At 46.9% G+C, this 27,150-nt stretch overlaps 1 protein-coding gene and 3 pseudogenes across 1 annotated transcript; 2 read left to right on the top strand and 2 right to left on the bottom strand.

Moving 5' to 3' along the window:
* Nucleotides 1–544: 544 nt before the first annotated feature.
* On the bottom strand, nt 545–1,363 carry LOC149355790 (protein dpy-30 homolog; annotated as a pseudogene).
* Nucleotides 1,364–1,803: 440 nt separating this feature from the next.
* LOC149355789 (uncharacterized) lies at nt 1,804–8,023 on the top strand (annotated as a pseudogene).
* A 6,301-nt stretch (nt 8,024–14,324) lies between these two features.
* LOC149355788 (uncharacterized) lies at nt 14,325–25,707 on the bottom strand (annotated as a pseudogene).
* A 448-nt stretch (nt 25,708–26,155) lies between these two features.
* On the top strand, nt 26,156–26,939 carry LOC149355787 (protein dpy-30 homolog). The gene is made up of 4 exons (XM_089575354.1): nt 26,156–26,165; nt 26,442–26,563; nt 26,675–26,802; nt 26,861–26,939. Exons 1-4 carry the CDS (start codon nt 26,156–26,158, stop codon nt 26,937–26,939), a joined length of 339 nt encoding a protein of 112 aa, XP_089431480.1.
* The last annotated feature ends 211 nt before the right edge of the window (nt 26,940–27,150 follow it).

Genomic DNA, 27,150 nt, shown 5'->3' with positions numbered 1-27,150 from the left:
CAGAAGCTGAATGCGAATACCATATTGTGCAAGCCGTTTTGCAGGTGACTGCTGTTTTTTATTTTACAGTTATTTGACGTCGAGGAGCAGAAGCACCTTGTACAGCTAGTAAAATGAAATTTCAAATGCAGACAGTGCACGCGTTTCTAACTTGTTTTATTGACAACATGTCAATTTCTCTTGCTGTTCTGCAAGGCTTTCGCAAAATGCTAACTCTTCAAGGTGAGCGAGAACATCAAATGGGTGTGCGAAACGAGACTGACAGCAGTGATGCAGTTTGCAAGAAAACCATAACTCGCTCACATGTGCTCACTGCATGGTCAGAAAAGCACCAGACCTCCAAGGGATTTCCAGAAGCACTCGACCTTATGAATTTAAATGGCCAGTGCAATGCACAGCAGTGTTTAAACTCTCGCGATCCAACGCAGCGAGCAGTGCAGGCAAATCGCAGGAACAACTGCGGAGACACGGTGAAGCGGATGTGGTGTTCGCACACATGTAAATAAGAATAAAAAAATACAAGTCTCCCTTTGTCTCGCTCTCCTCAGTTCAGACTTCCGTGCTCGAACTGCGCCTTTTTCCGTATCAGTTAGTCGGCCAAGTACTCCATCGGGTTGTGTGGTCTGCAACGATGAGACGGTAATGACCCACAAAGCAGACTTGGTAAAACAGCGTACTCACCGTTCGTTGACTAGAGTGAATAATGCTTGCACGAGAATTGGGACTACAGTCTGGTCTAAGTACTGCCTAAGCGGCAGGGAGTGAAAGTCGGTGTCCATCTTAGGTTTCTTTGGTAAGCTGGGGCCGACGTTCTCCTTGTCGGCGCCCGCCTGTAAGGTGAGAAATGAAGTGCATCCCGAGAAATAAAGCAAAACGCGTGTAAGCACACTGCAGTCGACACCGCTGCGTGCGCCAGCAGCAATCCATTGGCGTAAGACTACCGCTGTCTGAAATGGCGTGGAGGGCAATTTCACCTCAGTGTTTTCCGATGCGCCGGTAGCCACCGTGTCGGCAGCAGCGCGGACCTCGTCGTCCGCTTCTGTCTTGGCCACGCTGTTCTGACCTGGAAGAAAGAAATGGGACATCTCATTGCACTACTGCACTGACGGCATCGCAAGAGAATTTTTGTTCTTCTCACGGGCATGCCCGAACCAGTAACACTAACAATAAGCCCGTCTTTAACTCTGCTATTTGTTAGTCGCTCAACGTTTCAAAGTGCAGCACAACGCATACACGCCAGGTAGTTTGCGTACCCGGCTGTCAGCTCATAAAGGATAGTAACTAAATCGAACGGAAATGGGTTGTATTAAAAGATGCGAGGCGAAAGAGTGCAGTGGGAAAGAGCCATTCTACCTTCCGCCATAATCCACTACGAAGCGGAAAAAGCGTCACGAAACCGGAAACCTCCGCTTAGATTTGGCTTCGTTTGGATTCCTAAGGGGACTTCTTGATTGGTTTGCGCCTCCGTAGCCGTACACAGCCGTAGCCACGAAGTCGTTCAGTCCGCAGTCCGTAGCCTGTAGAGGCATGGAAGAAAAAAAACCTTTTTCCTTCATTTGTAGCGGAGGGCGTAATCAGAGTAAGACGATCCTCGTTGCAATTGGCCATCCGAGAACAGACGTCACTGCGCTACGCTACGTCACTCTGTGGCGACTTCGGGCAGCATTGCGCTTCAACCAACAGGGAAAATTTCAACTATTCGTGAAAATCCCTGCTCGCGCCGCGTTCCTTGGTGCGTCTGGTGTGCATATCCAAAGGTGCATCTCTTCCTCGCTTCTTTTTTGTTTTCCTTTTGCCTTGAGCATGGAGATGAACACTTGGGACGGCGCTGCTTCAGCGGCCACCAGTAAAAATTCCGAACGAAAATGGTGCAAGTTTTGCGACAAGGCGTTCTCAAATACTAGCAATTTAAAAAAAAACACGTGAAGAATATTCACGAGGAAGTAGCGTTGCAACGTGTAAAAGACGAGGAAGCGCTCACAATTGGGCACGGCCGTTCTCGTGTGGCTTATGTGCGAAGCATTTTGCCACCCTCCGTGACCTGCAGCGGCACCAGGTGCAAGAACACAACTTCGAGGATGAAGCGGAGAATGCAGTCTTCGACTCTAATAAAGGTAAGAAACGAAGTCGATACTATTGTATGCACGCACGCAGTGATCAAGGCAGCAAAGGGCCAAAGCGGGAGGCAGACGCACGCTCGTTATAGCTTACTAAAGTTGCAGTTTATTGACCTTTCGAGTGAGCGCATTTTAAGTTCCTTAACACAAAGCGCGTTTTTTTTATTTATTCGCTTACACTCACCCTGCGAAACTTGCACGTGGTTTTGTGCGCAAAAACTTCGCGATGACATGCACGTTTTTTAAAGGGACCCTGAATTGATTTCGATGGGCATAGTCTAGTGCAACAAATCTGTAGACGTAGCCTTTGCGGTTATTCGAGTGAAATGTGAAACGTAACGTAATATATCCTTTGAAAGTCAAGACTTGTCTTAGTTATTTTGCACTTATTCGTAATGTAAGGTGTATAGTTTGTACAAAGCATACGTAGTCAAATCATTCTGAAGTGTTGCATGACTCAGCACTTTACTAGTAATGAGAGGTGTGCAGAGTTTGTACAAAGTTGCAGTCATGCCTCGCACTCATAGCATGACTGTGCACTTTAATGTTTTCGCATTTTCGCTGAATAGTAGTGTTAAGTGTGTCTGCAGAATTTTTTTTTGGTATTCTAGCTCCTCCATAAGCAAAGCGACAAGCAGCGCAGGCCACTGCAGGAAAAAAACAGGTCGTTCGGCCCGTCCATGCAGCAGACTCGTTGCTACAGGCCTTGCTTATGATTTGTTGCATGCACCTGCGATGTCTTGACAGAACTGCACTTCATATCTCCGTCAAAACTGCAACGTGACACAGGCACGCGCAGACAGGACACACGACATTGCCACGGCATGCGGTGGCTTGGCAGCGCTGAAGCCATCGTAATTGCAACACGCAGAAGCGTGTAGGATAAGCCCAGCGTTGTTCTGCCTTTGGAAATCAACAGCGCTGCCCTGAATTTGTACTCCAAGTACAGGGCCATGTAAAAGGTTGCTGTGCAGGAATGAGTTTTTGCAGGGGGTAGTAAAAGTGAAATACTTCCATGTAACAGTTTGTATAACCACTTAACCTGTACCTAATATTTGCTCCAAAAATTGTTCCCCATGCGCTAGTAGCAGCAAAAAACAGCAAGCAAGTGACTGATAAATTTTAAGAATAAAAAAGCTGGGAAACGCAGTTCTGCACTGCAGGCAAAAGTCTAAACATTTGCAGCTAAATCCGGGATTGTCATGCGCACTTGGTAGAGGCAGAGCGCCAGTAATAGCGCGAGAGTATTGCATGTGTTCCCACTCCATAGCACAAGCACTTTTAATTAGTGTATGTAATAAGTGAGAACTTTAATTTCGCCTTTCTGTTCAAAAAATGCAAGCAGTTTGATACAAAAGAAATTGACAGAGAAGTTTTGCCGAAATTCTATAAACGTGCAAAAGCAGAACTGGGTGAATATTGCCTCGTCTTGATACTTTACTGTTGGCTTTCTAAGGATGCCTTATGCCGTTATTCATGTGCTATCATTGTGTACACTTTTTTCTCAAAATCAAGCACACCTTTGTTCGCGCCTCAATTTTTTCGTTTATTTCTTTTTTAGTCATGGTGTGTCATGAGTGGTCATGGACTTAACATCATATGTTGGCATCGTGTCATAACTATGTTACAATGCTGCTGTGAGGCTGTGGTTGCTATGTCGCCGTTTTGCTATGTTCTTGGCACAAACCCACATACATCGGCAGATCTTCCTCGGCGTTTACCGTTCGGAATCGTGCTTTCACAGTAATAACTAGCAAATACTATCTCGAGTGCTTAGTTATGTTTACAATCTTTCCGTTTCAGAATTTTGCACTTGGAGAGACGGAGAGGAAAGCAAAACTTGCTGCCATTTTATAGCTTCAAGAGGAAGGAAAGAATGTGCATAAAGGGTTTTTAAACGCTACCTGCACTGCCACCGTTCCGGCTCGCATGAAGAGCTTCCTATAGAACAGCGTCAAAGGCAGGAAAAGAGGCAAGGAAGCTGCAAAATCGGAGAACACTGATGTGCTACTCTAGAGGTCACGAAGAAAGATGGCAAGGTATATATGTAGCGTTTCTAAAGAAACACTACGGACACTTCAATGAGGCCTGCCGCCAAAGGCTGTCACAGGATGAGGCCAGAGTTCTCACAGGTTAGCCACTCCTCTTGTACAAAGTATTTGTGCACGCAGTGTCTACTGTACCAGTATGTTAAAATGTGTAGAATCTACACTCCGCCAACCCTTCAGTAAATGGGAGGCGAAAGTGCAATAAAATGTATTTTAGGGGGAAGATATTGTTCATTGAACTTGAGTGATCCTTTCAATAATATTCATTCTTCTGCAATGCATCTATGGCACAAAAGCGGTGGGACGACACAAAAATGCCTACTGAAAAATGGGAAAAGGTATGTCCCAGAAAACGAGGAGGCGGAAGAAGTTGTAGTAGGGACACAGCTTAAGAAACAAGTGGCCAATGCCGCTCAAATGAAGCCTAAGAGCCAATGGCGTCGACCAATTCTCATGACGTCATGGCTAATCCCAAGGGGCAGCATTGCAGGAGGGTGGCAAAATAAAGGGGATTAGTTGCGGCTTAATTGGATTAGCTCATGGAAATCAGCTGACACCACTGACTGGAGGGTCTTCTTTGAGAGCTATTTGCCACTTTATTCTCGAGTTGTATCTGACTATAGTGCAATTCATTTGAGGCTACTTGGTTGCATGAAAGGGTGAGAAACAATTGATCCATGGCACATTGCAGAGACAGCACAGTCTATACGAACTTCGTGCCGTCCAGTTTAGGCGTGCTTTTTTGAAGGGATCTAGTCTTTCAAACTGAACATAATTAGGAATGCCATCCAGCGCTGAACTACTCCAATGTCTGTTCTTTTGTTTTTCTCCTAGTTTCATTGACTATCCTAGGCCTGTCGGTCAATCGGTTGACATTGCACTTTATCCGTAAGAAGCTGGCTTGAGCTCCATGAAACGTGTACGGAATGACAATTGCACTCGATGCTAGACTCTATTTTTTGGCTGCCTGTCAAAAGCGTAGGCATTTTGTTGCTGATAAAAGCAACGCCACCGGTCTAACGGTTGTATAAGGGGCATGTTTTTTCGCATAAGACAGGTTCGTCTGCAGTGAACGTTCAATAATTCGAATTATTTGAATGTTTTGGCACTTCATTAGTAACGCTCGCAGGAATGGCTCAGAGTTTTGAGTGTTCAGCTACTGAGCTGGAGTACCCGGGATAGAACCCCCCTGCGTCAGCTGAGTATCGATGAAGGCAAAATGAGAGAAGTGTCCATGTCCTGTGCAATGTCAGTGCCCAAAGATCCCTAGGCGGTCGAAATTATTACCGAGCCCTCCACTACAGCACCTCTTACTCTCTTGCTTCTTTCACTCCTCCCTTCCCTCATGTCACAGTTTGAGGCGTCCATGGAGGAAGCGAGGCAGTTGCTGCGCAATTTCCTTTCCTCAAAAACCACTAATATAAAATACAAGCCTGCACAAGAGTTGAAATCACAAAAACCGAACAAACAGCCTTTGTATTTCAGTTTATATATGAATGGCATGCCCTCCAGTTGTCTCTGACTTAGCAGCAGTCATTAGGGTGTTGAAACCAAAACAGCTGGAGAAAAATATTCACTTAGAAGTTATTCATCTGGCATGAGTGAATTCTACATTGTGACTCGTGCACAGTATTGTCTTGTGCACAAGTCCCAAGAAACAAAGGTCGCGTTCAAAAATTTTGTGTCCCTAATCCTTTGAAGGTTGCTGTCAGGCGAATCGGTGCATTTTTTGAATATGCAGAATGAAACGGGAGAGGATGAGAAGCACATGTCATTATTCTTTTCTTGTCCACATTTTCAATGCTTTTATAGTCTGCATTTATAACACGCTGTATATAACTTTTCTGTTTTGCATTGCAGTGTGCATGTTTAAACACTCAAGCTCCTAAATATAAAGTCCATCTGTCTGTCAAACAACTATTTTGTCGTGTGCTCCAGTGCCAGAAAAGTGAAATGAAAGTTGATGAATTTTTTGTCACCTGGTAAAAGAAACAAAGCTGAAAGTGTAGGAATCCGACCAGAAGTATTTGTCACTTTATTACATGGCTGTAGGCCGATTTACCAGAGATGTTAACATTTTTTTTCTCTACAATTTTCAGGTCGGTTAGCAGAAGTGCCTGCAAAAATCATTGTGCACAACATCCGAGCAGGCACAATTGGATCAAGCCCACGGATGCAACTTGTGACCACTAAGCACCTCGGTAACATTGCAGATAAGTTTAGAATTGGCAAAACAGAGCAGATAGATCCAGACGATTTTAAGTGCTTAATTTTGGGTCGAAGAAATGAGGGCAGAAAATGAGTCGCCACTGTTGCATTACAGGAAGACGGGTGACCCCAACAGTCATGATGGTGAGTTTGAACTAGCATTATTGATGTTCCCACAACGACAGTTCCTTCAGAAATCGGGGGCAACGAAACTGTGCATTGACTCCACCCACGGCACAAATAAGTACAAATTCAAACTGGCAACCCTGCTCACAATTTCTCAAGATGGATCTGGTATCTCATGTGCATACTTGATTTCAAAAAGGATGAACATGGGCACCATGGTGAGGGTTTTCCAGGCAATCAAAGAATTAAACAGAATACAGAGTCAGGCATTTATGTTTGATGATGACCTAGTTTATGGCAATGCATGGGAGCAGGTGATGGGTCCCTTGAGGACTCGACTGCTTTGCAGCTGGCATGTACTACACAGCTGGAGCACAGGCCTGAATACAGTCACAAACAAGGACTGCAAGAGTGAAATAAGGGACATGCTGCACACTATGATGAAGTGCACTGATGAGACGGAGTTTCAACAGTTGCTCCCTGCATTTCTTGATATCCACTCCAAAGAGAGGCAGCTTAATCGCCTTTCTCCAAAGGAGCTGGAACAGCTGGATGGCTTCATCAGATATTTTGAGAAAACACACACAAAGAAGGCATGGCAGTGGGCTTACTGCTATCGGCAGTACATTGGTTTAACAACAAATAATCACTAGGAGTCAATGCACAAGACATTGAATTACTCTCACTTTGGTGGCAAGGTAAATGGGCGATTGGATAGAATAATCAAAGTACTTTATAGTTTCACATCCGAAAAGCTTTACAACAGGGCTATTACACTTGTGAAAGGAGGAGCAGACCACCGCAAATCTGCCCTATTTAGGAAGCATGAAGAGGGGATTGAGCTTTCTAAGTCCAGTACTAAGAGAGTGGGAGATGGCCAGTGGCATGTGAAGTCACATAGTTTGGTGAACTTCAAGCACACAGTGCAAAGGAGTAGCAAATCGTGCAGTGGGTTCGAGCTTGACTGTAAGAAGTGCAAGGCTTGCCACAACATGTACACATGCACATGTTTTGACCATGCAACGCATGCGCACATGTGCAAGCACATGCATGCAGTTGCTATACTAGACCTACAGTCGTGCCAGATGCAGAGCAGCAAGGCCAGCTGCTCAAATTGTCATTCCAAAGATGGAAGCCAAGACTATGCTATGATTTATCATGCAGGCTCTTTAATGGCCAGTGCTCAATATATTATGCACAGCATCAGCAAGGCTTCACACCAAAAATATCAGCAGAAATAACTGAAATTCTGAAATTGAAAGCTGGGTCTACTTTCCAAATGCTGATTAACCAGTTTCCAGAGAAAACTGCTGAGGAGCAAAAGTTAGCAGACGAAGACCTGACAAAGTTTGCTGCAAAGCCTAGCCTTGCAACCACAATACACAGATCACTGAAAAAATAAACCGTGGCTGGTGCCTGCAAATAAGTACGTTGAAAGGCAGCCATGGTATGGAGCACCGAAACAAGGCAAAATCAAGCCTGCATTGGGTCGTCCTCGCACTTTGCAGCAGCAGGAAACACTAAAACAGCAGCTTATCTCTCATGAACTGGACAAAGAAGTCCTGATTATTCATACTGGAACTGATCACAATTATTGTAAAATAAAATAATGCTTCCTTGCATATCGAACTTTGACCAAAGCTGAGAAATGTGCAGTTTATTCCTGTGCAGCAATATATTCATGGAGTGCATTGACTGGAAACTGTGAATAGCAAGCATAAATAAGTGAGGCTGTAGATAGTGCATCTGTTAAAACATAAGGGGACACTCTAACTTAATGTGTGCTGCTGCTCGTGTAACATACTGGTGCAACGATTACGGAAGGAAACATGCAAGCATGCCCAAAGAAGGCCAGTGCTTTCCTCAACTTGTCTTAAAAAAACATAGGTATATCACGCTTTTGAGTTGCCTCCCATGAAAAACGAAACAGCACTACACACTGAATTGGTAAATTTGAATAACTGTTCTTGGCCACATGCGCATTTTTATACTGCTTGCACCTGTACATAGATCTGGGATATGGTGTGCAGCCATTTGATGGTAGCTTAGATGGTGTGTGCGATAGAGCGCGAGAGGCACCTCCAACCCTGTCACGTGTGCTGTTGGTAAGTATGTGTGCATGGAGTGTACATAGATGCGTAGTATACTGTGCAGCCGTGAGGCAGTGGCTTGGATGGTGTGTGTGTGTTAGAACACACCATCTATATATAGAAAGTGTGTAGGTATGGAGTGTACATAGATGCGTGGTATAGTGTGCAACCATGTGGCAGTGGCTTGGATGGTGTGTGTGTTAGAGCGCGAGAGGCACCTCAAATCCTGTCACGTGTGCTGCTGGTAAGTATGTGTGCATGTTGCGTAAATAGATGTGTGACACGGCGTCCAGACATGGATCGATGGCTTGGCGTGAGAGAGAGGCACCCCCAGCCTTGTAATGTGCACTGCTGTTATGTGTGACCCAGTGTGCAGACATGTGCAGTTGCTTGGGTGGTGTGTGAGTGACAGACAGACATCTCCATTGTTGTCACATGTGCTGTTGTGAAGTATGTGGGCATGTAGTGAAAATAAATGTGTAACATGGTGTGCAGCCATGTGGTGGTTGTTTGGATGGTGTGCGTGTTCAAGAGCATGAGAGGCACCTCCAACACTGTCACAGGTGCAGCTGGCATGAAGTATATAGCAAGTTCTCAACGCAAGCTCAGATAAATTTTATAACACGCTGAAGTAAGGAAACAGTCTTATGGTTGTGTATATATGCAATCTGGGAAGCATGTACGAATTAAACTCAACTCTCACCTTTCTGTTAGCCAAAATATTCACAGTAAGCATTGATGTAACATCTGTGCCCAGCACTAACATGCGATTAAGATAAAAAATCACAGAGCAGAAAACAAAGTGTTAACTGAAAACGTCGATGAAACATGCTCACAAGCTGTTGATGACGACTGACAGCATGAAGGGAACAAAGATTAAAAAAAAAACTTGGGTGAAAAGGTCCATGAGACATGCTCAAGAGCTGCTGCTGATGACCCGGACAGCAGAGATGCTGTTACTGAGGCAGCACCTGGGGCATGCATGTCTGTTCCCAAAACATCTGCGCAAATGTTTTCATTTCTGGCAGCATGACCGCACTGAACAATTTCCTAGGAAAGTGCACCTCTTTGTTTTGATGGACCAGATGCTGTGGCACAGGCAAACCTAAAGACTAAGCCTACGTGCATATGAATGTACTGCTGGTATTTTACTGCAGTGTTTGCCTATTTCCTAAATGCATTTTCATCCTCATTTATTGAAACCTGCATAAGCAAAAGTTGTGTGGAATGCCAGTTAGTTTTTGGATGGATAAAATTCTACTGCAGCAGGCCAAAGCGGGCAGTTTGTATTAAGTGTAGTCAGGTGACGGCTGCTGCTACCCGAGAGCCATGGTGCCCTGAATTATAGTGAGCCTACCTTACTGTGCAAGTAGTGGCAACATCAATGATCCTGAGTACAACTCCAATTAATGCTACGGGTTTGCAGGCTACTGTCTTGAGCCATAGTAACATATCGGTTGAGGTTGAAGAAAGCCCGCACCTCCACTAACCATTCTAATGCACGACACCGCACGTGGTACCATGCTCAACCCGCTACTGACATTTCAGGTCGTGCTGCTCTGGCTGCCCGCTGCTTTTCGCCCCTTTCCACAAGTTTAGTCATCCGCTCGTGGCGTCAATTACGCGGTCGGTGACCGTGTGCTCTGCGCCGTAGTGGACGACACTCCAAACCTAGCCCGTATACCGCTACTCCCCTGGAAACCCAGCCCCTCATCGACGTCATGGATCACCGGACCCGCCTGCACAGTAAATATACCGTGATCTGCCGCATGCCACCTGGGGCACGACACCGCACGGGGCACCATGCTCAAACCGCTAGTGACATTTCAGGTTGGTTATATGAACAACTGCAGTGAACGTAATACTAGCAACCGCTGCCTTGTAGCGGTGTCTGGACCCTATGTGATCAAGTGGCGTAGCGCTTTCGAATGTGTTGCGACTGTATAGCATCCCACCTGTTATCCGAGCTAATGTTATATCTATGAGGTGATGATGAGCTGAACCCAGGCCCTCCAACTGCACTCGACAATTCGTCTGTTTTAGACACTCTTAAACGCCTCGAGAACGCGCATATTGCCATGTCTACTGAACTAAGAGAACTTAAGGCTACCCAAGACAACCACGGAAAGCTACGGATATAACATTAGCTGGGATAACAGGTGGGATGCTATAGAGTCGCAACACATTCGCAAAGCGCTACGCCACTTGATCACATAGGCGCAAGACACCGCTACAAGGCAGCGGTTGCTAGTCTTGCATTCACTGCAGTTCATATAACCAAACTGAAATGTCAGTAGCGGGTTGAGCATGGTGCCACGTGCGGTGTCGTGCCCCAGGTGGTGTGCGGCAGATCGCGGTATACAGGGTCTGTTCTGAAAGTAGTAGGACGCATTTTATTTTATAAAACTTAATCAAGAGAATAGTACAGACGATTAGAATGTTTCAAATTAGCCCCCTTCCGCACCTACACGCTGCTGCCAATGAGTTTTCCAGTTTTCGTACGCCTCCAGGAACGCCTGGACCGGAACGCTGTTTAGCTCCCTGTTGAACCTGTTGAGCCACCTCTTTTGAACCACCTCTACCGATCCGTGATGCTTCCCCTTGAGCGTCGATTTTATTCTCGGGAATAGAAAAAAGTCTGGTGGGGCCAAGTAGGGGCTGTAGGAGGCCTGAGGCAGCGTTGCCGCCTTGTGCTGGGCAAAATTCGGGGCCTTCATTCACATGATGAACATGCTGGCAGATCTCTTTCCGGTTGGCCTTTTGCTCCTCTGTCAACACTCCCGGCACCAACTTCGCGAACACTTTCCTCATGGCTAAGTTTTCTTTCACGATCTCAAAAACTTGGGTTTGAGGAATGCTCATGTCATCAGGAATCATTCTGATACTGATCCTGCGACCACAGTTCAGTAAATGTTTCACTCGCTACACATTTTCGTTGGTCTGGCTGGTCGAAGGGCGTCCGGAGCGGTCGACGTCTTCCACACTTTCCTGAATTTCTCAGAACCGCTTTTTCCACGCAAAAAAAACACCTGATCTACCCATGGCAGCGTCAACGTAGGCCTCCTTAATCATGTCGTGAGTCTCTTTGCCCATTTTACTAAGATTTACACAAAATTTTATCGCGTACCGCTGGTCCAGTAAACGCTCTATGATTCTGCGTGACGAGACGTTTCGACAACGGTTCACAATACAAGTGACCTGCTCTCTTCAACGGCCGAGAGCCGACTGCCAATTTTCCTCAGCATTCCCAATATCCCCCTTCAACGTTCCGGCACGCGCAGAGCGCCTCTCGTCCGCCCTTTCACCCAGGAAAAAACCAGTCCTACTACTTTCAGAACAGACCCTGTATATACTGTGCACGCGGGTCCGGTGATCCATGACGTCGATGAGGGGCTGGGGTGCCAGGGGAGTAAGGTATCCGGGCTAAGTTTGCTCTGCGCCGTCCACTACGGCGCAGAGCACACGGTCACCGACCGCGTAATTCACGCCAAGGGCGGATGACTAAACTTGTGAAAAGGGGCGAAAAGCAGCAGGACCTTAAATGTCAGTAACGGGTTGAGCATGGTGCCACGTGCGTTGTCGTGCATTAGAATGGTTAGTGGAGGTGCTCGCTTTCCTCAACCTCAACCGAGATGTTATATGGCTCAAGACAGTAGACTGCAAACCCGTAGCATTAATTGGAGTTGTACTGAGGATCATTAATGTTGACACTACTTGCACAGTAAGGTAGGCTCACTATAATTCAGGGCACCATGGCTCTCGGGTAGCAGCAGCAGTCACCAGACTACACTTCACACAAACTGCCCCCTTTGGCCTCCTGCAGTAGAATTTTATCCGTCCAAAAACTATCTGGCATTGCACACACCTTTTGCTTATGCAGTTTCAATAAATGAGGATGAAAAATGCAGTTAGAAATAGGCAAACACTGCAGTAAATTACCAGCAGTATATTCATATGCACTTAGGCTTAGTCCTTAGGTTTGCCTGTGCCACAGCATCTGGTCCATCAAAACAAAGAGATGGCATTTGCTGCAGTTTCATTGGAAATTGTTCAGTGCGGTCATGCTGCCAGAAATGAAAACATTTGCGCAGATGTTTTGGGAAAAGACATATATGTCCCTGGTGCTGCCTCAGTAACAGCATCTCTGCTCTCTGGGTCATCATCAGCAGCTCTTCAGCATGCCTCATGGATATTTTCACCCAAGTTTTTTTTAAATCTTTGTTCCCTTCGTGCTGTCAGTCGTCATCAACAGTTTGTGAGCATGTTTCATCGACGTTTTCAGCTAACACTTTCTTTTCTGTTCTGTGATTTTTGATCTTAATCGCATGTTAGTGCTGGGCAGAGATGTTGCATCAATACTTACTGTGAAAGTTCTGGCTAACAGAAAGATGAGAGTTGAGTTTAATTCGTACATGCTTCCCAAGATTGCATATATACACATCCATAAGACTGTTTTCTTGTTTCAGCGTAATACAAAATTTATCTGAGCTTGCATTGAGAACTTGCTATATACTTTATGCCAGCTGAACCTGTGACATTGTTGGAGGTGCTTCTCATGCTCTTGAACACGCCCACCATCCAAACCACCACCACATGGCTGCACACCATGTTACACATTTATTTACGCTACATGCCCACATACTTCACAACAGCACATGTTACACCAATCGAGATGTCTGCCTGCCACTCACACACCATCCATGCTACTGCACATGCCTGTACACTGGGTCACACATAACAGCAGCGCACATGACAAGGCTGGAGGTGCCTCTCTCTCACGCGAAGCCATCGATCCATGTCTGGACGCCGTGTCACACATCTATTTATGCAACATGCACACATACTTACCAGCAGCATACGTGACAGGGTTGGAGGTGCCTCTCGCGCTCTAACGCACACACCATCCAAGCCACTGCCACATAGTTGCACAGCATACCACACATCTATGTACATTCCATGCACAGATACTTACCAGCAGCCCACGTGACAGGGTTTGAGGTGCCTCCCGCGCTCTAACGCACACACCATCCAAGCCACTGCCACATGGTTGCACAGCATACCATACATCTATGCACATTCCATGCATAGATACTTTCCCGCAGAACACGTAACAGAGTTGGAGGTGCCTCTCGCGCTCTAACGCACACACCATCCAAGCCACTGCCTCATGGCTGCGCTGTACACCACGCATCTATGTACACTCCTTGCGCACATACTTACCCGCAGCACACGTGGCATGGTTGAAGGTACCTCTCGCACTCTATCGTACACACCATCCAAGCTACCACCAAATGGCTGCACACCATACCACACATCTATGTACAGGTGCTACCAGTATAAAAAGGCTCATGTGGCCAAGAACAGTTATTCTAATTTATCAATTCAGTGTGTACTGCTTTTCCGTTTTTTTTTTTCATGGGAGACAACTCAAAAGTGTGATATACCTATGTTTTTTAAGACAAGTTGAGGAAAGCACTGGCTTTCTTTGGGCATGCTTGCATGTTCCCTTCCGTAATCGTTGCACCAGTATGTTACACGAGCAGCAGCACACATTAAGTTAGAGTGTCCCCTTATGTTTTAACAGATGCACTATCTACAGCCTCCCTTATTTATGCTTTCTATTTACAGTTTTCAGTCACTGCACTCCATAAACATATTGCTGCGCAGGGATAAACTGCAGATTTCTCAGCTTTGGTCAAAGTTCGATGTGCAAGGTAGCATTATTTTAGTTTCCACTAATCGTGGTCATTTCCAGTATGAATAACCAGGACTTCTTTGCCCAGTTCATGAGAGAGAAGCTGCTCTTTTAGTGTTTCCTGCTGCTGCAAAGTGGGAGGACGACCCAATCCAGGCTTGATTTTGCCAAGTTTCGGTGCTGCATACCGTGGCTGCCTTTCAACGTACTTATTTGCAGGCACCAGCCACGGTTTATTTTTTCAGTGAGCTGTGTATTCTGGTTGCAAGGCTATGCTTTGCAGCAAACGTTTTCAGGTCTTCGTATGCTAACTTTTGCGCCTCAGCAGTTTTTTCTGGAAGCTCGTTAATCAGCATTTTGAAAGTAGACCCAGCTTTCACTTTCAGAATTTCAGTTCTTCCTGCTGATATTTTTGGTGTGAAGTCTTGCTGAATGGTGTGCATAATATATTGAGCACTGGCCATTAAGGAGCCTGCATGATAAATCATAGCGTAGTCTTGGCTTGCATCTTTGGAAGGACAATTGGAGCAGCAGGCCTGGCTGCTCTGCATCTGGCATGACTGTAGGTCTAGTATAGCAACTGCATGCATGTGCTTGCACATGTGTCCATGCATTGCATGGTCAACACATGTGCATGTGTACATGTTTTGGCAAGCCTGGCACTGCTTACAATTAAGCTCGCAGCCACTGCACGATGTGCTAGTCATTTGCACTGTGTGCTTGAAGTTCACCAAACTTTGTGACTTCACATACCACTGGCCATCTCCCAATCTCAGAGTACTGGACTTAGAAAGCTCAATCCCCACTTTATGCTTCCTAAATGGGGCAGATTTGCGGCGGTCTGCTCCTCCTTTCACAAGTGCAATAGCCATGTTGTAAAGCTTTTCGGATGTGAAATTAAAAAGTACTTTGATCAATCTATCCAATCGCCCAATTACCTTGCCACAAAAGTAAGAGCAATTCAGTGTCTTGTGCATTGACTCCATGTGATTATTTGTTGTTTAACCAATGAACTGCCGATAGCACTAAGCCCACTGCCATGCCCTCTTTGCGTATGTTTTCTCAAAATATCTGATGAAGCGATCCAGCTCTTCCAGCTCCTTTGGAGAAAGGCGATTAAGCTGCCTCTCTTTGGAGTGGATATCAAGAAATGCAGGGAGCAACTGTTGAAACTCCGTCTCATCTGTGCACTTCATCATAGTGTGCAGCATGTCCCTTATTTCACTCTTGCAGTCCTTGTTTGTGACTGTATTCAGGCGTGTCATCCAGCTGTGTAGCACATGCCAGCTGCAAAGCAGTCGACTCTTCAACGGACCCATCACCTGCTCCCATGCATTGCCACAAACAGGGGCATCATCAAACATAAATGCCTGACTCTGTATTCTGTTTTTTATTTGATTGCCTAGAAAAACCTCACCATGGTGCCCATGTTCACCCTTTTTGAAATCAAGTAGGCACAGGGGATACCAGATCCATCTTGAGAAATTGTGAGCAGGGTTGCCAGTTGGAACTTGTACTTATTTGTGCCATGGGTGGAGTCAATGCACAGTTTCGTTGCCCCCGATTTCTGAAGGAACTGTTGTTGTGGGAACATCAATAATGCTAGCTCAAACTCACCATCATGACTGTTGGGGTCACCCGTCTTCCTGTAATGCAACAGTGGCGACTCATTTTCTGCCCTCATTTCTTCGACCCAAAATTAAGCACTTAAAATCGTCTGGATCTATCTGCTCTGTTTTGCCAATCCTAAACTTATCTGCAATGTTACGGAGGTGCTTAGTGGTCACAAGTTGCATCCGTGGGCTTGATCCAATTGTGCCTGCTCGGATGTTGTGCACAATGATTTTTGCAGGCACTTCTGCTAACCGACCTGAAAATTGTAGAGAAAAAAAAATGTTAACATCTCTGGTACATCTGCCTTCAGCCATGTAATAAAGTGACAAATACTTCTGGTCGGATTCTTTCACCTTCAGCTTTGTTTCTTTTCACAGGTGACACAAAATTCATCAACTTTCATTTCACTTTTCTGGCACTGCAAAGCACACGACAAAATGGTTCTCTGACAGCCAGATGGACTTTATTTTTAGGAGCTTGAGTGTTTAAACACGCACACTGCAATGCAAAACAGAAAAGTTATATACAGCGTGTTATAAATTCAGACTATAAAAGCATTGAAAATGTGGACAAGAAAAGAATAATGACATGTGCTTCTCATCCTCTCCCGTTTCATTCTGCATATTCAAAAAATGCACCGATTCGCCTGACAGCAACCTTCAAAGGATTAGGGACACAAAATTTTTGAACGCGACCTTTGTTTCTTGGGACTTGTGCACAAGACAATACTGTGCACGAGTCACAATGTAGAATTCACTCATGCCAGATGAATAACTTCTAAGTGAATATTTTTCTGCAGCGGTTTTGGTTTCAACACCCTAATGGCTGCTGCTAAGTCAGAGATAACTGGAGGGCATGCCAGTCATACATAAACTCAAATACAAAGGCTGCTTGTTCGGTATTTGTGATTTAAACTCTTGTGCAGGCTTGTATTTTATATGAGTGGTTTTTTAGGAAAGGAAATTGCGCAGTAACTGCCTCGCTTTCTCCATGGACGCCTCAATCTGTGCCATGAGGGAAGGGAGGAGTGAAAGAAGCAAGAGAGTAAGAGGTGCTGTAGTGGATGCCTCGGCAATAATTTCGACCGCCTAGGGATCTTTGGGCACTGACATTGCACAGCACATGGACACTTCTTGCATTTTCCCTTCATCGATACTCACCTAACGCAGCCGGGTTCTAACCCGGGTACTCCAGCTCAGTAGCTGAACACTCAAACCACTGAGCCATTCCTGCGAGGGTTACTGATGAAGTGCCAAAGCAGTTAAATAATTCGAATTATTGAACCTTCTCTGCAGACGAACCTGCCTTATGCGAAAAAACATGCCCCTTATACAACCGTTAGACCGGTGGCGTTGATTTTATCAGCAACACAATGCCTACGCTTTTGACAGGCAGCCAAAAAAAAGAGGCTAGCATCGAGTGCAATTGTCATTCCGTACACGTTTCATGGAGCTCAAGCCGGCTTCTTACGGATAAAGTTCAATGTCAACCGATTGAGTGACAGGCCTAGGATAGTCAATGAAACTAGCAGAAAAACAAAAGAACAGACATTGGAGTAGTTCAGCACTGGTGGCATTCCTAATTATGCTCAGTTTGAAAGACTAGATCCTGTAGTGTTCGGGCTTCTTTGTGTGGCGGGCCCGGGAGAGCGCCGCAGAGAGACTGGAGGCTGCTGTGGTCTCAGACGAACTGTCCTTTAATAACATATACAAAAGCATTTTATACACAAGACACTGGCGCCACGGTACGGACAAAGTGAAAGCGAAACTGAAACACGGTACGGACAAAGTGAAAGCGAAACCGAAACTCAGACGATACAACATATTCCCTCCCTTAGAAAAACATGTAATGATTAGCTGATTATTAACGATGATTGAACATGGAGTTGATATAATGCACACTTAAGGAAACAAGAAATAGCAGCATAGTTCACAACCACAGTATGACAGTTACAAAGGTGAAATGAAGAGCAGTCGAAAGTCACATGAAGTGAACAGAGAAGTAGCGCACACACATCACACACACTGGAACACTGAAGCACCTAGTTGCCTTGGTGTTTTCAGTCACATAACGACTTCTATGAAGGATAACCGTAGCGATCCGGTGGCTGTCTAGCTCTTGTAGGCTGAATGCGTCGGTGCTGAACTTCGACCGTTGGAGGATTGGGCATGCTTGGCAGTGCTGCGCCGTGGCATGCTTGTTCCTGTGTAGCAGACAATGGTGGATCAGCCGAGGTGGGTGGCAGTTTAACACTGTCGTAAGTGGACGATGACGAGGGCACCTTGGTGAGTCTTGATGCGTTCCAGATCTTCCCGTCATCGAGGAGAAACGACGATGGTCCCTTCCTCGCGATCACTTTACGCGGCTGACTGTAGGAGGGATCACCCTTGAATGCCACTGTAGGCTTCTTTACACGGACGAAGTCATCTACTGTCACCGTTGTCTGTCTTGCCGCCCGGCGAGCATCCGCGTATTTCTTGCTGTTTTGTTGCATCTCCACCACGCGTTGGCGCATCCGACGAAGTTCTGTTGCCGGATCAGTAAAGAAGGACGGTGATGGATGTCCAACAATGTCAAGCCGTGTTCTAGGCAATCTTCCGTGCAGTAGCAGAGCGGGAGCTATCCCTGTAGTAGCATGAGGCGTGCACCGGTAGGTGCCGAGGTAGTCAATGGCTGCTTGACGAATGGGACGATGTTCGAGCAAAGCTAGCTGAACGAAATTCTTGAAGACGCGGTTAAACCGCTCGACTAGCCCATTTGCCTGTGGATAATAGAGAGACGAGTGCGTGAGGCGAATGGCGCGCTCGTTCAAGAACTGTGTGAATTCTTGCGACGAAAACTGAGGTCCATTGTCGCTAACAATTTCGTCGGGGTAAACTTCGCGGGCGAAACTGGACACTAAGAAATTAGTCACCGTACTTGTTGAAACTTCTCTACATAAGTGTACTTCCGGCCGTTTTGAGAAGTAGTCCACTAATGTAATAGCGAACCTACAGTCTTGCGGGGCTCTTTCCATGGGGCCGACGATGTCGATGGCCAGTTTTTGCCATGGACGCTCAGGCAGCGGTACCGGCTGAAGAGGAGAAACCGCAGTCTTGGCGCTTTTGTCGGCTGCCTGACAGACGCTGCAGTTATGGACGGCAAGCTCGACTTGCTTGTCCATGCCTGGCCACCAGAAGCGTTCCCGTAGTCGCGCCTTGGTACGAACTATTCCTGGGTGCGCTTCATGAGCCGTAGCTATTAGCTGCGGTGTCAGCGAGAGGGGAACAACCACTCGTTCTCCACGCATTATCAAGTCGCTGACCACGGAAAGTTCTTCGCGCACAGTGTAGTAGGGCTGCAGTTCGCTTGAAATGAACTTACGGAAAGGCCAAGTTGACTCAACATAGGCCTTGACGTCTTTCAAAATAGGGTCCTCGCTAAGAGCCTCCTTGAACTGCTCTTTTGTGAGGCAAAGGGGTGTAATGAGATTTAATATAATCTCCTCCTCAACGGAAACATCTTCATGTGAAACAGAGGCAGGAAGACGAGAAAGGGCATCCGCAACGGCGTTCTGTGATCCCTTACGGTACTCTACTGTGTAATTGTAGCGGAGAAGGCGTTCGGACCACCGTGCAATGCGAAGAGGCCGTCTGCCCGTTCCCTGAGAGGACAGGAGGGAAACTAAGGCTTGATGGTCCGTGCGGAGTGTGAAAGGACGACCCCACAAGTACGTATGCCAGTGCTCGCAGGCCCAAATGCATGCAAGTGCCTCGCGCTCTCCAACCGCATACTTCCTTCCCGCCGGAGACAGCGCACGAGACGCAAATGCAGTTGTACGTAGCTTGTGCCCGTCCAGTTGCTGGAGAACAGCGCCAAGTCCGCAGTCAGATGCGTCCGTGGAAACAATCACAGGAAGAGTCTCATCAAACATTTGAAGTACCCGGCCGGATTGAAGCAAGGACTTGATACTTCGGAAACTAGCGTCTGCAGCGGCAGTCCAACTGAAAGGTTGGTTCTTGCGAAGGAGGACTCGCATTGGTTCAACGATGTCCGCGAGACTCGGGAGAAACTTCGCGTAGTATTCGACAACGCCAAGGAAAGAGCGGAGTGCAGTTTCATCAGTGGGGGCAGGAGTATTAATTATTGAATTCACTTTTTCCGGCATTGGCGAGATACCCTGGGCGGTGACCTTGTGACCCAAGAAGGACAGCTCTTGTACGCAAAAAGTGCATTTGTCATTTAGTTTGAGTCCTGCATTCTTGATGCGCTGAAGAACAGCCGTCAGGTTGGTCAGGTGCTCCCGCTCATTCCTGCCGAACACGATGATGTCATCGATATAGAAAAGAACACCTTAACACCCTTGAAGAATTCGCGACATCATTTGCTGGAAAACGGCAGGGGCCGACGCCAATCCAAAACAGACTCGCTTGAAGCGGAAAAGCCCTTCATGGGTTATGAAGGCGGTTAAGTCACGGCTGTCAGGGTGAAGCGGTACCTGATGGTAGGCTGATGCCAAGTCCAACTTCGAGAAGTGGGTTGCTCCTACGAGACTATGCAGGAGCTCTTCTGTGTGGGGAAGGGGAAAGCTGTCCGTGACGACGGCTTTGTTGGGTTCTCTCAGATCCACACATAATCGGATGCTACTGTCTTTTTTTCGTACCACGACAATGGGAGATACCCACTCAGAAGCGTTGATACGCTCGATAACGTCAAGTTGTTCCAGACGGTGCAGTTCCTTTGTTACCTGAGGTCTAAGTGTGAACGGAAGTCGACGGAGCTTCGATGTTACAGGTGGAATGTTGGATCTAACTTTGACGCGATGAATGAACCCTTTGGCCATTCCAAGGCCTTTGTCAAAAATTGTCCCGAATTCGGCAGACAGACATTCCGGAAGGTGTTTATTCTGCTCATTTCCTCCGATGGCAGAAGTTGTTGAAGTCTGAAGACAACTCAGAGAGGAACCGTCAATGTGCAGGTCCAAAGCTTTTATGGCGTCAACACCAAGGAGAGACGTGCCTTGTAATACAACATAGAAAAGAATAGAGGCGGAGCGGTCCTTGTATTTGACTTCTGAGTAAAAGCAACCACGCACTGGAATGGGCTGTTGCGAATAATCGAGCAACTTCACCTTAGGAGAGTAAAGCGTTGATGTTAGTTCGAAATGTTGTTTAAAAATACTGTCGGCGAAGATAGACACAGAGGAGCCAGAGTCAACGAGCAGCTTCAAAGGTGTCTGAGCAACAGAAACATCAACAAGAACACCGGCCCGACGGGGGCTACCCACGGAAAGAATGTGCAAGACTTCAGCCTCATGGGAAGAATTACTGCATGCGACCTCCTGAACAGCTACGGGGCTGCGTTTCCGCCGATTACAGACAGAGCGAAAGTGCCCCAGGCGGCCGCAATGTAAACAACGCTGGTCTTTTGCAGGGCAGCGCGGGTACGAAGCCAGATGCTGCAAAGAACCACAGCGAAAACAAAACGACGTGGAGCCACGCGAAACTTGAGAACCTTTTGGGGGGCGATCCGGAGGGGCCTGGCCGTCGGAACGGGAGGCACGTGAGGAAACCGAGCCGCGTCGTTCGGGCTGGATATTGGAACGGGTCGACATTAGGGAGTTCCCAGCTCCGCGTAATGTCACTCTGCTAACGTTTGCAGTAGAGAACTCGTGTAGCTGTTGTGCGGCTTGTTCAATCTGAAGCGCAAGCTGCACGGCGCGAGAGAAAGAAAGTGGGGAAATTTCGAGAAGAAGGCGTTCGCAGATGTGTTGAGAGGCGACGCCTTCCAAGAATTGATCACGCAGTGAATCCTCCACATCAACAAAAGAACAAAGCGCTGCGAGCTCTCGTAATGCGGCAACAAACTCCTGGATAGACTCGCCTGGCTGTTGAACTCTGCGACGAAAACGGTGCCGCTCAACAATTACATTGCTGGTAGCAGAGAAATGCAACGATAAGGCTGTAATGGCTTGGTCATATACGGACGGTGAGGCTGCGGCTTCGGCGGTGCTTGCGTCAGCGGCAGCATGCGCGGAAGAAACCTCTTGGGTGATTTGTGAAGGTTCGGAAACAGGGATAGGCAGGGTGTAAAAAATACGCTGACCTTCTGTACCGATGCTGTGCAGAAGAAGGGCCTTGCGACGCTCGGGTGAGAAGGTCGACGATCTTGACGCCACGAGGAACGTTTCGAACATGCGGTGCCATTGGGGCCATGGAACAGCGGGACGGCCCGGCACGGGAAGGAACGGCGGCGGCGGAGGGATGGCGGCGCTCATGGTGCTGAAGCAGCGAAGGAAGGCTCAGGAACGAATATGAAACCTCGTCACCATTGTAGTGTTCGGGCTTCTTTGTGTGGCGGGCCCGGGAGAGCGCCGCAGAGAGACTGGAGGCTGCTGTGGTCTCAGACGAACTGTCCTTTAATAACATATACAAAAGCATTTTATATACAAGAAACTGGCGCCACGGTACGGACAAAGTGAAAGCGAAACTGAAACACGGTACGGACAAAGTGAAAGCGAAACCGAAACTCAGACGATACAACAGATCCCTTCCATAAAGCACGTCTAAACTGAACGGCATGAAGTTCGTACAGACTGTGCTGACCCAGCAATGTGCCATGGATCAATTGTTTCTCACTCTTTCATGCGACCAAGTAGCCTCAAGTGAATTGCAGTATAGTCAGATACAAATCGAGAATAAAGTGGCAAATGGCTCTCAAAGAAGACCCTCCTGTCAGTGGTTTCAGCTGATTTCCATGAGCTAACCCAATTAAGCCGCAACTAATGCCCTTTCTTCTGCCACCCTCCTGCAACGCTGCCCCTTAGGATTAGCCATGACATCATGAGAATTGGTCTACGCCATTGGCTCTGAGGCTTCATTTGAGGGGCATTGGCCACTTGGTTCTTAAGCTGTGTCCCTACTACAACTTCTTCCGCCCCCTCGTTTTTTGGGACATACCTTTTCCCCTTTCACAGTAGAAATTTTCGTGTCCTCCCACCTCTTTTGTGCCATAGATGCATTGCAGAAGAATGAATATTATTGAAGTGATCACTCAAGTTCAATGAACAATATCTTCCCCCTAAATTACATTTCTATTGTACTTTCGTCTCCTATTTACGAAGGCTTGGCGGAGTGTAGCTTCTACACATTTTAACACACCGGTACGGTCAACACTGCGTGCACAAATACTTTGTACAAGAGGAGTGGCTAACCTGTAAGAACTCTGGCCTCATCCTGTGACAGCCTTTGGCGGCAGGCGTCATTGAAGTGTCCGTAGTGTTTCTTTAGAAACGCTACATATATACCTTGCCATCTTTCGTCGTGACCTCTCGAGTAGCACAGCAGTGTTCTCCGAACTGGCAGCTTCTTTGGCTCTTTTCCTGCCTTTGACGCTGTTCTATAGGAAGCTCTTCATGCGAGCCGGGACGGTCGCAGTGCAGGTAGCGTTTAAAAACCCTCGATGCACATTCTTTCCTTCCTCTTGAAGCTATAAACTGGCAGCAAGCTTTGCTTTCCTCTCCGTCTCTCCAAGTGCAAAATTCTGAAACGGAAAGATTGTAAACATAACTAAGCACCCCACATAGTATTTGTTAATTATTAGTGTGAAAGCACTATTCCGAACGGTAAACGCCGAGCAAGATTTTCCGATGTATGTGGGTTTGTGCCACGAGCATAGCAACGGCGACATAGCAACCGCAGCCTCACAGTAGCATTGCAACATAGTTATGACACGATGCCAACATATGATGTTAAGTCCATGCCCACTCATGACACACCATGACTAAAAAAGAAACAAACGAAAAAATTGAGGCGTGAACAAAGGTGTGCTTCAATTTGAGAAAAAATTGTACACAATGATAGCACATGTATAACGGCATAAGGCATCCTTAGAAAGCCAACAGTAAAGTTACAAGACGAGGCAAAATTCACCCAGTTCTGCTTTTGTACGTTTATAGAATTTCGGGAAAACTTCTCGGTCAATTTGTTTTGTATCACACTGCTTGCATTTTTCGAAAAGAAAGGCGAAATTAAAGTTTTCACTTATTACATACACTAATTAAAAGTGCTTGTGCTACGGAGTGGGAACACATGCAATACTCTCGCGCTACTACTTGCGCTCTGCCTCTACCAAGTGCGCATGACAATCACGGATATAGCTGCAAATTATTTAGACTTCTACCTGCAATGCAGAACTGCGTTTCCCAGCTTTTTATTGTTAAAATTTATCAGTCACTTGCCTACTGTTTTTAACCTGCTACTAGCGCATGGGGAACAATTTTTGGAGCAAATATTAGTTGCAGGTTAAGCGATTTTACAGACCGTTACATGGATGTATTACACTTTTACTACCCCCTGCCAAAACTCATTCCTGCACAGCAACCTTTTATATGGCCCTGTACTTGGAGTACAAATTCAGGGCAGCGCTGTTGATTTCCAAAGGCAGAACAACGCTGGGCTTATCCTACACGCTTCTGCGTGTTGCAATTACGATGGCTTCAGCGCTGCCAAGCCAGCGCATGCCGCGGAAAGGTCGTGTGTCCTGTCTGCGCTTGCCTGCGTCACGTTGCAGTTTCGACGGAAATATGAAGTGCAGTTCTGTTAAGACCTCGCAGGTGCATGCAACAAAGCATAAGCAAGGCCTGTAGCACCGAGTCTGCTGCATGGACGCGTCGCACGACCCGTTTCTTTCCTGCAGTGGCCAATCTAAAATATGAAGGAGTGTGCGCTTCTTGTCGCTTTGCTCATGGAGAAGCTAGGATACCAAAAAAAATTCTGCAGACACACTTAAGACTACTGTTCAGCGAGAATGCCAAAACAATAAAGTGCACAGTCATGCTATGAGTGCGAGGCATGACTGCAACTTTGTACAAACTCTGCACACCTCACATTACAAGTAAAGTGCTGAGTCATGCAACACTTCAGAATGATTTGACTACGTAAGCTTTGTGCAAAGGAGACATTCTAGAGGCCCGTGTACTGTGCGATGTCAGTGCACGTTAATGAACCCCAGGTGGTCGAAATTTCCGGAGCCCTCCACTACGGCGTCTCTCATAGCCTTAGTCGCTTTGGGACGTTAAACCCCATAAACCAACCAACCAAACTATACACCTTACATTAAGAATAAGTGCAAAATAACTAAGACAAGTCATGGCTTTCAAAGGATATATTACATTACGTTTCACATTTCACTCGAATACCAGCAAAGGCTACCTCTACAGATCTGTTGCACTAGACTATGCCCACCGAAATCAATTCAGGGTCCCTTTAAGAAACGTTCAGGTCATCGCGAAGTTTTTGCGCACAAGACCACGTGCAAGTTTCCCAGGGTGAGCGTAAGTCTGTAAATAAAAAAAAGCGCGCTTTGTGTTAACACACTTAAAACGCGCCCACTCGAAAGGTCAATAAACTGCTACTTTTACTAAGCTATAACGAGCGCGCGGCTGCCTCCCGCTTTGGCCGTTTGTTGCCTTGATCACTGCGTGCGTCCATCCAATAGTATCGACTTCGTTTCTTACCTTTATTAGAGTCGAAGACTGGATTCTCCGCTTCATCCTCGAAGTTGTGTTCTTGCACGTGGTGCCGCCGCAGGTCACGAAGGGTGGGAAAATGCTTCGCACATAAGCCGCACGAGAACGGCCGTGCCTCAATGTGAGCGCTTCCTCGTCTTTTACACGTTTTCAATACTACTTCCCCTTGAATATTCTTGACGTGTTTTTTTTTTAAATCACTAGTATTTGAGAACGCCTTGCCGCAAAACTTGCACCACTTTTGTTCGGAGTTTTTACCGGAGGCCGCATAAGCAGCGCCGTCGCACGTGTTCGTCTCCATGCTCAAGGCAAAAGGAAAAGAAAAAAGAAGCGAGGAAGAGATGCACCTTTGGATATGCCCACCAGTCGCACCAAGGAACGCGGCGGGAGCAGGGATTTTCACGAATAGCTGAAATTTTCCCTGTTGGTTGAAGCGCAATGCTGCCCATAGTCGCCACAGAGTGACGTAGCGACGTAGCGTAGCGCAGTGACGTCTGTTCTCGGATGGCCAATTGCAACGAGGATCATCTTACTCTGATTACGCCCTCCGCTACAAATGGAGGAATAAGTTTTTTTTATCTCCATGCCTCTACAGGCTGCGGACTGCGGACGGAACGACTTGGGGGATACGGCTGTGTACTGCTACGGAGCCGCAAACCAATCAAGAGGTCCCCTTAGAAATCCAAACCAAGCCAAATCTAAACGGTTTCCGGTTTCGTGACGCTTTTTCCGCTTCATAGAGGATCATCATGGCGGAAGGTAAGATGGCTCTTTCGCCTCGCATCTTTTAATACAACCCATTTCCGTTCGATTAGGTTGGTATCCTGTGGGAGCTTGCAGGCGGGTACGCAAACGACCTGGCGTGTACGCGTTGTGCTGCACTATGAAATGTTGAGCGACTAACAAATAGCTGAGTTAAAGACTGGCTAATTGTTAGTGCTAATGGTTCGGGCATGCTCGTGAGAAGAAAAAAAGATTGTTTTGCGATGCCGTCAGCGCAATAGTGCAATCAGATGTCCCATTTCTTTCTTCCAGATCAGAAAACCGCGGTCAAGAGAGGAGTGGAAGACGAGGTCCACGCTGCTGCCGACACGGTGGCTGCCGGCGCATCGGATAACACTCAGGTGAAATTGTCCTGCACGCTATTGCAGACAGCGGTAGTCTTACGCCAATGGATTGCTGCTGGCGCACGCAGCGGTGTCGACTGCAGTGTGCGTACACGCGTTTTGCTTTATTTCTCGGAATGCACTTTCTTTCTTACCTTGCAGGCGGGCCCCAGCTTACCAAAGAAACCTAAGATGGATACCGACCTTCACTCCCTGCCGCTGAGGCAGTACTTAGACCAGATTTTAGTCCCAATTCTCGTGGAAGCATTATTCGCGATTGTCAACGAACGGTGAGTACGCTGTTTTACCAAGTCTGCTTTGTGGGTCATTACCGTCTCATCGTTGCAGACCTCCCAACCCGATCGAGTACTTGGCCGACTATCTGATGCGGAAAAAGGCGCAGTTCGAGCACGGAAGTCTGAACTGAGGAGAGCGAGAGAGACCAAGGGAAACTTGTATTGTTTAGTCTTATTTACATGTGTGCGAACACCACATCCGCTTCACCGTGTCTCCGCAGTTGTTCCTGCGTTTTGCCTGCACTGCTCGTTGCGTTGGCTCGCGAGTGTTTAAGCACTGCTGTGCATTGCACTGGCCATTAAAAGTCATAAGGTCGAGTGCTTCTGGAAATCCCTTGGAGA

Source organism: Amblyomma mixtum, chromosome 3 (genome assembly GCF_055824585.1).
Source record: "Amblyomma mixtum isolate Tamu chromosome 3, ASM5582458v1, whole genome shotgun sequence".
NCBI classification, from domain to species: Eukaryota; Metazoa; Arthropoda; class Arachnida; order Ixodida; family Ixodidae; genus Amblyomma; species Amblyomma mixtum.
This window is presented reverse-complemented; position numbering and strand designations above follow the sequence as displayed.

What these genes read in the sequence shown, in the direction of transcription:
- LOC149355787 (XM_089575354.1), top strand. An exon ending in GCACGCTATTGCAGACAGCG is followed by an intron (nt 26,564 to 26,674) that starts GTAGTCTTACGC and finishes CTTACCTTGCAG; the next exon opens with GCGGGCCCCAGCTTACCAAA. An exon ending in TTCGCGATTGTCAACGAACG is followed by an intron (nt 26,803 to 26,860) that starts GTGAGTACGCTG and finishes TCATCGTTGCAG; the next exon opens with ACCTCCCAACCCGATCGAGT.